We start from the raw sequence: 11,357 nt of genomic DNA, 5'->3' as shown, positions 1-11,357 counted from the left end.
GACTCACGGCAGCCCACCTCCAGGTCGAGCTGTTGTTCACCATCTTAGCTGTAGAGGGTGCAGCGTCACTGGCCCTCATGTGGGATCTGAACCGGGGCCTTGCTGCTCAGAGCTGGCGTCCCAAGCCAACTCCTAACCAGTGCGCCACTTGCCTGGCCCTAAAATCTGTTTTTGAGTTAATGAAGTTTTTACTCTATTTTCATGAACCAAATGAAAAGTAGCTTTGAAAATGACATTTTAAGCCATTAGATTTTTTTGGGAGTTATATATTTAAGAAGTGTCATTTCTGCACTCTCGTTGGAACCAATCAGAAATCTTGAGAGCAATCAGTAGAATTCAAAATAGGCCCATGCACTAATGCTATAACACTTATTTATAGGAAAGTTCTCCGACTTACACTTAGTCTTTATTTTTTTACCTTGTGTTTTCATCATTTTATTTTTATTTTTTAATTAGTTTCAGGTGTATGCTCAGTCTTTTAAAGCTAATTGTAGGCACTTTTAACAAAATTCACTTTTTGATTTTTTATTAATTTAATAAAGTAGAAGCCAGCAATCTAGTATGCTAATAGCAGTATAAACCAGAAAGCATTTTCACTTCCATGCTTCTGTCAATGCAATTTCTTCTGCCTCCCTTCCCATCTGACTAATTTTGCATCCTAAAGGTCTGCCTCAAGTATCTGTACCTCTTGTCTATTCTCATACCCTTCCTCTCACAACCATGCCATTCACCCAGATTAATTGTTCTATGATTTGTGTTTTGATAGTTTTTGACTCCTAAAGCATCGATCATAAAAGTAATGTTTTTAAAGAATTGATATTACCCAGATTAGACTATGACCCTCTCACCAGTGGGGACTAGATTATTGTCATCTTTCTGTCCCCAAGGCCTAACCACTGCCTGGCACACAGTGAATCCTAGAAGAATTTTTGTCCAATGAACTACAAGGATAGCATAACTTAGATACCGCATTTAGAGCTGTATTTTAAACCAGTAAAATGATGACGTGATAATGAAATGAGCCTGTTGTTTTGGGTACCATCTGTTTAAGAGGATGGAAAAATCATACATTAAAAAATTTGGAAATGTTAATTTTAGGGGTATTTCATCTGAAAAACTATTATCCTGAAAGATTGCTATTCTGAGGGTTCTAGGTAGCCACAGGTATCTTGGTATTTCCTGTAGCAGCAGTTCTTAAATTTTCCCTTTCACACTCTTAAAAAAATTATTGAAGACCCAAAGAGCTTTAGTTTTAGGTAGGTTATGTCTACCAGTATACACTGTGTTAGAAATTAAAACTGAGAACATTTATTTTGTTAACCCATTTAAAATAATAAACTCGGTGCATGTTGACATAAATATTTTAATGAAAAATAGCCATATATATTTAACTTAGTGAGAAGAGAAATTTTAAGAAAAATTTAGTGAGCACTGTTTTATCCGTTTTGCAAAACAATTTAATGTCTGGCTGAGTTTTCATATCTGCTTCTGCTTTCGGTTTGTTGCAAAATATTGTTTTGGTTGAAGTCTGAAGAAAGTCTGGCCTTATAATAATTGGAAAAGGGAGATGCATTCTGCTAGCCTTTCAGATAATTGTGGATGCTCTTTTTTGATACAACATCAGTAAACAAAGGGTAGTTTTTTAAAGGTTAGTTGTAATGTGGAATCTGAAACCATATCAGTAACGTTTTTGTACTGTTATATTAAAATTCATTGGTGTATTTGTACTTTGGTCCTTTTACCTGTAAATGATTTTTGTTACATGCAATCATTTGAAAATATTGGTTCACTGAGTTATGCAGATCTTCCAGATGTTGACATATTTCATTATGCAATATTTTAAAAACCACATTTGTTTCTAAAAATCACTAATCTTATTAGGAAACTCTTCAAGTTTTGGGAAGCGATTAAGCTGGAGGTGGCAGATACAAGTTTTCCAAAATTCTTATTTTCAGTGAAAGCTCAACTTTTATCATTGGCAATGATACTTGTTTTGGGACATGACAGTTGTTTTTCTTTAAGTAACAGTCTTGCTTTACTCATTTTTGAGAAAATACCTGCCAGGTATCCACTTCTGGATAATTGTTTATCTGATACTTGTTCTTTCAAGTAACAGTGTATTCCATGAGAATGGTAGCTAACTCAGGTTGTAACTCAACATTCCCACATGAGGTTTTCCTTGAGGCAACCATTATATGTTGACATGCAGGGGAAATACTTTATGCCTCTATCCCATGCATCACACAGAATATTAAGAAGATGTGATGTACTCAAGAATCAAGTAATAAAGTCAGTAATTTTTTACAGGGAATGCATGGCAGTAACAGTAGTACTGGTACATTTTAGTGCCACTGCCTTGATTTGTGCTAAGGCTCTGGCAGTTTTACCCACCATTGCTTTTTCCCCTCCTAGTTTATTGAGGTGAAATTCATATAACAAAAAACCATTTCAGTAGCACTTTCTAACACTGTTATCTAGTTCTAAAACATTTCTATCACTCCAAAGTCAATTGCTTTATTCATTAAGCACTTTCTCCCCTTTTCCCATTGTCTCCCCTCAGCCCCTGGCAACCACCAACCTACTTTCTGTCTATGGATTTTATCTATTCTGGATATTTCATATAAATGGGATCATACAACATGTGACCTTTTTCGTCTGACTTTTTTCCCTTAGGATGATTTCGAGGTTCATCCATTTTGTAGCATGTATATCAGTACTTTGTTCTTTTTTATAGATGAGTAATATGCCACTGCATGAACATACCACACACAATTTGTTTATCCTTCCATTCACTGATGAACATTTGGGCTATTTCTGTCCTTTGGCTGTTGTGAATAGTGCTTTTATGAACATGCATGTACATGTACTTCTTTTGAGTACTTGTTTTCAATCCTTTAGGGTATAAACCTAGGAGTGGAATTGCAGGGGCCCACCGTTGCTTTTGCACCATCAGTTCAAATGTCAACACAGTGAAAAAGGCAAAACACCTTAATATGAAAATAGTTTTGATCTTGTGGAACCCCTGAAAGTATCTGGGGGATCCCCAGGGATTTGCAGACCAGCTTTTGAAATCTGTCCAATTCTAAAGTCAGTCAAGTATGAATATGGCTTCTGATCATTGTATTATCACTAGCACCAACTAATACAGGCTAGCTAATTCTTAAAACTGCACTATCAGATGTGTTTTATGGTCCCTACTGTATAGATGAGGAAGTTAACCTTTAGGGAGCATAAATGATTTGTTCATTGTTACTTAATATATTGTAAATGAAAGAAGATACCAAATTCAGGTTTTCTTATTTCAAGGCTGATATTACTATTTCACAGCTCTTCAGGTAAATGAAACAACAGGGGAGAGGGTTGTTTGAGGGAGTGATTTAGCTTATAAAAAGAAAGAAATTATCATTGTGGTGAAGTGTTTAATGGTGCCCTTGTTATTTATTTTTTAGAGACATTTTAAATCTGAAGGATGTGATCAGCGTCCCGCTGGAAGACACTATCTCTAGCAAAAATTTTTGTAGTCAATCTTGTCTTTTATCATATGAAGGAAAAAGAAAACCATTTGTTACCATATATACTAATTGTGTTTTAACCAAATGCAACATATGTCAGAAGACTACTCTCGTAAGTTGCAATTTGTTTTCAACCTTTAGGAACTCTGATTCTTCTTAAATATCAGAATTTTTACTAAATCTTTTTTATTTTTTATCCTAGATTCAGTATGAAGTAAAATACCAGAACGTGAAACATACTCTTTGCAGTAATGCCTGCTTTTCAAAGTTTCACTCTGCTAACAACCTCATCATGAACTGTTGTGAGAACTGTGGAGCTTACTGTTACACTAGCTCTAGTCTGTTTCATATACTTCAGATGGAAGGACAGTCTCTTTACTTAAATAGTTCAAAGAGTGTTACAGCATCTAAGCAGGTATGAATAAAGATCTCTTGCCTAAAGTGAGGACCACTCCATTTGAATTTGACTGCATAGGATTCAAATAAAAAGTCAGCGATTGAGTTCCTTCCATTAATTGGCTTGTGAATGGTTCCCCTGTAGGAAAATGTGGGGATATAGATGTTAGTACCATTGAGAACAGTTTCAGTTGGTAAGATGATGGAGGAGATGAAATAAAAGACTTGACAGTTCCTTCTTGCAATTCCTTATACTTCATGATAAGTGTTATATGGAGATTTTCCTAAAAAATCTCAGGGTGATCATCTTACCTTGAAGAAAGGCAAGCAAATTGAAGCTTGTTTATAAACTACAAACAAAGATAGTGAAAATAACTATAGTCTACTGGTCAGTAAGACCCAACCACAAAAGTGTTTCTACTTTTAGTTCCTCGTATTCTTAACCTAAGCGAGGTTAATTAAGGTGAATCAAGAATGTCATGCTTTTTCTGAATCATGAGGAAATAAAACCAATGAGAAATAATCCCCTACCGTTGATAGGAGAACCTTGAGTGGATGGTTCTGAGAACAGACAAGCTGACCCTGCTTTGGTGGACTGAGATGAACACAATTAGTTGTCCCGAATCCATTTCATGAGGTGGGACTGTAACATATCTTGTTTAGATGATGTTTTGAGACCCAACTCTATCCCTATAAATTCTTCCTTAAAAACAAGCAGTTGAGGGCCAGCCGAGTGGCGCTTTGGTTTAGGAGTTGGCTTGGGACGCCAGCTCTGAGCAGCAGGGTCCTAGTTAGGATCCCACATGAGGGCCAGTAATGCTGCGCCCCCTACAGCTAAGATGGTAAAAAACAGCTCAACCTGGAGCTGGGCTGCCATTGAGTTGCCCGTGACGGCGTAGGCTGCAGTGGGGCTGGCCGGCAGCTGGCGTGGGCTGTCGTGAGCGGCCATCCAATGGCCAGTGAGCGACTGCCTCACCCGGGAAGAGCGCAGTGATGGCACCAACATGGGCCAGTGAAGCGACATCCTCCACAGTTAGACTAGAACAAAAGGACAGCAACTTGTCTGTCCCCCTTCCCCGATTCCCCAATAAAAATCTTTAAAAAAAAAACAACAACAAGCACTTGAGGATGGGAGTCTTAAGCCTCATTTCAAATAGATCATTGTGAGCCACATCTTTTCTATGGCAGAATGCCCACACCATGAGAGTCTCGTCTTGGGACCAGAAATGGGAGGGTGGGTGGAACACATGGAAGCCTCCCAAAGGCAAGAAATGCCATTCCTTCTTTTCCTTCTTTATCCTTTACGCTCAATAGACTGTGTCCTGTTTCAGGAGCCTGTGTTGAGTACTGTTATTCAGCCTATGTGATGCGGCAGGGCTGATTTGTAGATGAGTTAAAAAGCGCCACCTAACACTGTGTGCACCATATAAGATATTATGTGTTAGTGGTCATGGAGAAAACCCAAATTGTTAGTGAACTGTAATTAAGTAGAAAATGTTCAAATCCGTGAATCTAAAAATGAGGTGGCTTTGTATTTTAAAGTGGTTTGGTATAATTGTAATTATTCAGGCCATTTCTTGTTAATAAAGTATTAAGTATTATTAGCTTTCCCATATGAATAAATCATAAATTATACCACTATTTTTGGTTAATGTTAAATACTGGTGAATTAGGGGTTTCTCAAAATACAAAAATGCATACTAATAAAGGATAAAAATATAAATTTTCACAATTATATTCTTTGTTTCATTCTTCCTTTCCCAGTATCCTGTTCTTTCACAGAAAAACAAAATTCATGTAGGGTATTTTCATGTGTCTGCACTTTTTGCCCCCAAAAGCAGCTCTGTTTCATCACTGCCATCAGTGTTAACTTCTTAAGTCCAGGAATGACTGTTCCTGTTTCACTAGAAAGAATAGGTGGTGAACCTCAGTTTATATCCTCTTCCTTTGCACACTTACTGCTTACTAAACACATTATATCCTACACCTCTTACTGCTGGTATGCTGCTTTCATTCATTGTTTGCAATTTTTACCATGAAGTTAGCCTAGAAAAACAGCGACTCTCATAGCATCTTGTAACATGTGTTAAGCACCCTTTTCTGGCTCTTCCTTAGCATCAGTAGGCTTTCCCAAGTTGATACCCAAATAGGCATTGAGGGTAGACCTATAAGACTTTTGTTTATCAAGTTGGCTTCGATTGCTTGGGATGGTGAACGAACTTCTGTGACCGCTTTCTTCATTGCTTGCATATATATTATTACTATTAATATATCTGACAGATAATGCAAATAGTTATCTAATAGATTGACTAATTTCCTGCATGTTAATCATTGTAATCCATGATACCTTTTTTTCTGGTTTTTAAAAATGTAAAAATGTGGCTTCATTATTTGTAGAGCAGTGGTAGTGGGTATGTTTTTATAATATGTTAATAACTTGTCATATACCAGGAACATGAATATTATTTTAATCTCTTAACAGAAACCAGCCAAGACACTTATATCTGCTCTTTGGAAATCGGTGAAGACCTCAGATGAAATGATTGAGATTACCAATGACTCAGGGAAGACAGAGCTTTTCTGCTCTGTTCGTTGTTTCTCTGCTAACAGTAAAGCTAAGATGGAATCTTCTACAGGTAATTTTTATTTAGTAGTTATCAGAGGTTTAGTAACTATTGAATATTACTCCTTCCTTTAATTTATAACCTTGATTCATTTCCAAATTAAACTGTCTTACAAGTGAAAACCATTCAAAACTTGTTTCAAAGAAATGTTTTCCAGTATTTTTGTGTAAAAGGAAGGCTACTTCACCACCAGAGATTTAGTATTTAATTATAAAGACTGTTGTATTAGAATATAAAATCTTGTACTTAGCCCTGCTTTGTTAAAAAAATAAAATAAAAAAATGCTATTGGTTAACGTTTTTCACAAGAAGTAGAGCGAGTTGGAAATAATTTATGAAGTTCACCAATAAAAACACACAGATGATCCAGGGCCAACTATGTTTTCCATTAAAGAGCCACGTATAGGAACAGTGGTGCTATTTACATAGACAGTGGAGTGAAAGGATCCCCTGGGGCTTGTACATCTTGCAAACTGGCTTATTATAGACATCTCTGCAGTACTAGCTTAGACAACAGCCCAGCTCGATTTGTATTGAGATTTGTGAATCCTGAAAGAATTAGAAATGATACCATTAGGAGATTCTATAGGAGTCTTTTTTCTGTTCTTCATTGGTAATTTCACATAAAAGATATGCTTGAAATTTCAAGCAAATAGTATCAAGACTGAGAAATTGTGTGCAAAGGTAGTGATAGGAAATCTAAGTTATCAGTTTGATGTTGTTACTAATGTTATCCTAAAGAAACTGGCTATCCTTAAGCCCTAATAAAAAATTACTGCAATACCCAGCAATACCTAAAGCTATTAGATATTTGCATTGTTTGTTGAAACACTTGTTATTAAACAGTACTTTCTGATTGATTCTGCCTGGCTTATAAGAAATCTTTTTATTTTTATCAGTAAATGTTTCCATGGTGCATGATACTTCAACAGAGCTCCTTTCTGCAAAGAAGCTCCTTTCTCCAAAGAAAGATACGACTCCAGTTATAAGCAATATAGTGTCGTTGGCAGATACTCATGTTGCCCTGCCCATCATGAACTCTGATGTCTTACAAGGTAAAAATTGATATGAAGATACTTGACATATGTACTGTTGCCATACTTGATGAATCTGTCTGTTTTCTAAGTTTTTGTTGCATGACATGAAAGAAGCAATTATAGTTTATGATGCTATTCTATAGATTATGGTATAAGATCTTAAATTTATGCTTTATTTTAAACAGATACAGTTTCTTCAGTAACAGCAAATGTGATTGCAGATGTAAGTTTTATTTTTTTTGCTCTTCAACTTTTTAAAGTATGTTTTGTGCGTGTGTATATGTGTGTGTATCTGAGCATATTAACTCCTATTTTGATCCTACAGCTGAAAAAAGCAGAGCAATAAACACCTTTTGATATTTATGTTCAGTTTCCCAAATCTCAAGTTTGACTTGAAATTATTAATGAGAATATTTAAACAGAAGTATTATTAGTCATAGTTTTTCCTCTGGGGTCGTTATTACTTTTCCTCATACTTAGTAAGCAATTCTACTCACCAGAGCAGTAAGAATTATTTTTATTACAATTACATACCAAATGACCCTTTGAACAGTTAATGCTGAATCTAGAGTGCAAATAAGTTATAATAATAATGTTCCCCGTAGTGGAGCTCATACTGTAATGCGCCCATTCACTTTATTGTGTTACTAGAATAGATGTGTTTAATATTTTAATTGACTATTTGAAAACTGTTAAAACAAATGTTATTTTATCATTTTCTAAAGATTCCTAAGAGTTCACCCAGTGAGTCAAGTAGTGGTGTTGCTAGTAGCAGTGTCGAACAGCCAAGTCTTGCACCATCTTCATCAGTACTCGGTCAGCATACGATTGGCTCCAGTATAGAAGTACAGAAAGAGCAAGTGTCAAACCAAGATGATGCATGCAGTATGGAATCTATGAAAAGAAGTGATAGACTGTGTCGCCCAAAATTTACATCCAAAGTACAAAAAGTTAAAGGTAAATCACGAAGTATTAAAAAATTTTGGTGTTCAAATTTTCAGCAGTTAGAAAACAGTGTTAGAAAGAATGTAACATTCTGTTATTCATGCCAGTTGTTCTGCCAAAAAAATTTTAGGTATGGAAGGCAATCATTTGCAGCCCAAGGAATTACTAATTGGAAAAAAACTCTGGAAAAATTCAGAAAGCATGAAAAAAGTAAAATGCATTTGAAGTCATTGCAATTTTGGAGGGAACACCAGTTTTGTGACAAAGCTGTCAATGGTAATTTATCTATTCATTCAAAACAGATTGAAGAAAATACAAAGTACCTAAAGCTTATAATTGAAAATATTTTATTTCTTGGAAAGCAGTGTTTACCCTTAGGAGAAAACGACCAGTCTATTTCATCTGTGAATAAAGGCAATTTTTTAGAATTGTTAGAAATCAGAGCAAAAGATAAAGGAGAAGAAATATTTCAACTTACGAATTCACAGGTTGACTTCTATAATAGTACACAAATTCAAAATGATATTATTGAAATAATAAAGACTGAAATGTTGCAAGATATTGTGAATGAGATCAATGTCTCCTCAGCTTTTTCTATAATATGTGATGAGGCAACTTATAGTGTCACTAAAGAACAGCTTTCAATTTGTGTAAGATACCCACAAAAAACATCAAAGGCTATTTTAATTAAAGAAAGATTCTTGGGTTTCATAGATGTTGAAGAGATGACTGGGACCAACTTACACAGGACTATCACAACTTACTTGCAGCAAATTGGAGTTGATCTGAATAAATTACGAGGCCAGGCCTATGACAGTACCACTAATTTGAGGGTGAAATTTAATAAAGTTGCAGCAGAATTCAAGAAGGAAGAGCCAAGAGCTTTATACGTACATTGTTATGCACATTTTTTGGATTTAGCAGTCATTAGGTTTTGTAAAGAAGTAAAAGAACTCCGAAGTACTCTAAAGATTCTCAGTTCTTTGTTCAACACACTTCATATGTCGGGGGAAATGTCTGCAAATTTTCAAAAGATTTGTAACCTAAGTCAAAACAAAACATGCAAGAAACATACCTCACAATCATGTTGGACAGTCCATGACCATACATTACTATCTGTGATTGAGGGTCTTCCTGAGATTATCGAAACACTCAACATTGTATCAAACCATTCTTCAAATACAAGTTTGTCTGATGAATTGAGTGATTTGTTGACACTGGTTTCCAAATTTGAATTTATCTTTTGTCTAAAATTTCTTTATCGAGTATTAAGCGTTATAGGAATTCTTTCCAAAGAGCTTCAAAGTGAAACCATAGACATTTTCTCTTTGTCTTCAAAAATAGAAGCAATTATGGAATGTTTATCATCTGAAAGAAATGATGTCTATTTCAAAACTATCTGGGACGGAGCAGAAGAAATATGTCAAGAAATAACTCATAAAGGTTTTGAAGTTGAAAGACCTTTTCAGAAAAGAAGAAAAATTCAGAAAACAACAGACCTTGACAATTCAGGCAGTATGTTTTTTCCTACCTCAACAGAAGAACAATATAAAATTAATATTTATTACCAAGGATTAGATGCTATATTACAAAATTTAAAATTATGTTTTTCAGAGTTTGATTATTTCAAGATGAAGCAAATTTCAGAACTATTATTTAAATGGAATGAACCATTAAGTGAAGCAACAGCCAAACATATCCAAGAATTTTATAAACTTGATGCAGACATCATCCCAGAACTTAGATTTTATCGGCAATATGCAAAGCTCAACTTTGTCATGGATTATGATAACATCAACTTTATCAATCTTGGCTCTTTGTTTATTCAGCATGGTCTTCACAATAATATTCCTTGCATATCAAAGCTGTTAGATATTGCTTTGTCTTGGCCAGTTACTTCAACAAGCGTTGAAAACTCATTTTCTGTACTACCTCGTCTTAAAACATATTTATGTCATACCATGGGACAAGTGAAGTTCAGTGGCTTGGCCCTGATGGCTGTTGAACAGGAATTGGTAAATAAACTGATGGAGCCAGAAAGACTCAATGGAATTGTGGAAAAGTTTATCCATCAGATGAAAGAAATATAGTACTTGCTAATTTGAATTTACACCTGAAAGACTTCCGTGTTTCTGTTGGAACATAAGTTTTTATTGCAAATTTTTGTCTCAAGAAAAACATTTTTTTATCTTCAACTTGCCTTTTTCACTTTACAAGGTTGTTTTTGAGATTGTCCCATGTCAATACGTAGTATTTTTTTTTTACAACTGTAAGATTTAATTGTATTGATGTATTGTAAAATATTGGAACAGTCCCTGCTGATAAACACTTTCTTTCTAATCTTTTGCTAGTATAAATAATGCTGCATTTAATAACCTTGTACACAGGTCTATTGCACATTGAGTTACTGTAAGATAAAATTTTAATTAGAATACTAGGTAAAAAATTTGTGCATTTTTGATAGATATTAGCAAATTGCTTTCTACAAGGATTATGCCAATTTACAGTCCCACCAACGGTTGAGAGTGCCTGTTTCTTCAAATCTTTGTAAAGCAGGGTTATCAAATGTTTTGATTTTTGCCAATCTGCATCTGAATGGTATTTTAATCTCTGGCGATTAAACCTCAGTGGAATTTTGTATTTTCACTTAAGAAAAAGCTTGGGTATCTGCTTGAGCCATTTGTATATCCTTTTCTATAAACTGTATCATTTAAACATTAAAACTATTGCTGTGTTTTTGGTTGACACAATAACTGGAGGAACACAATAGGAATTCTTTTTTTTTTAAGATTTTTATTGGAGAATTTGGGGATGGGAACAGCGCTGGGGAATTGGGGGATGGGG

General features: G+C 35.1%; 1 protein-coding gene across 3 annotated transcripts in view; it reads left to right on the top strand.

Moving 5' to 3' along the window:
• ZMYM1 (zinc finger MYM-type containing 1) overlaps positions 1-11,296 on the top strand; it is a 19,689-nt gene extending 8,393 nt beyond the window's left edge. For 2 of the 3 annotated variants that reach the window (XM_019658903.1, XM_019658892.1), the window contains 6 exons: positions 3,450-3,624; positions 3,715-3,927; positions 6,391-6,544; positions 7,431-7,586; positions 7,754-7,791; positions 8,294-11,296. In XM_019658903.1, the coding sequence (XP_019514448.1) occupies positions 3,450-3,624; positions 3,715-3,927; positions 6,391-6,544; positions 7,431-7,586; positions 7,754-7,791; positions 8,294-10,603 (3,046 nt within the window). In that variant the 3' untranslated portion in view covers positions 10,604-11,296. The remainder of the gene's footprint in view (positions 1-3,449; positions 3,625-3,714; positions 3,928-6,390; positions 6,545-7,430; positions 7,587-7,753; positions 7,792-8,293) is intronic. The other variant, XM_019658913.1, reaches the window with a different exon arrangement.
• The last annotated feature ends 61 nt before the right edge of the window (positions 11,297-11,357 follow it).

This window comes from Hipposideros armiger, unplaced genomic scaffold (assembly GCF_001890085.2).
Source record: "Hipposideros armiger isolate ML-2016 unplaced genomic scaffold, ASM189008v1 scaffold_10, whole genome shotgun sequence".
Taxonomy (NCBI): domain Eukaryota; kingdom Metazoa; phylum Chordata; class Mammalia; order Chiroptera; family Hipposideridae; genus Hipposideros; species Hipposideros armiger.
The sequence above is the reverse complement of the archived record's forward strand: the minus strand, read 5'-3'. Positions and strand labels throughout refer to the sequence as shown.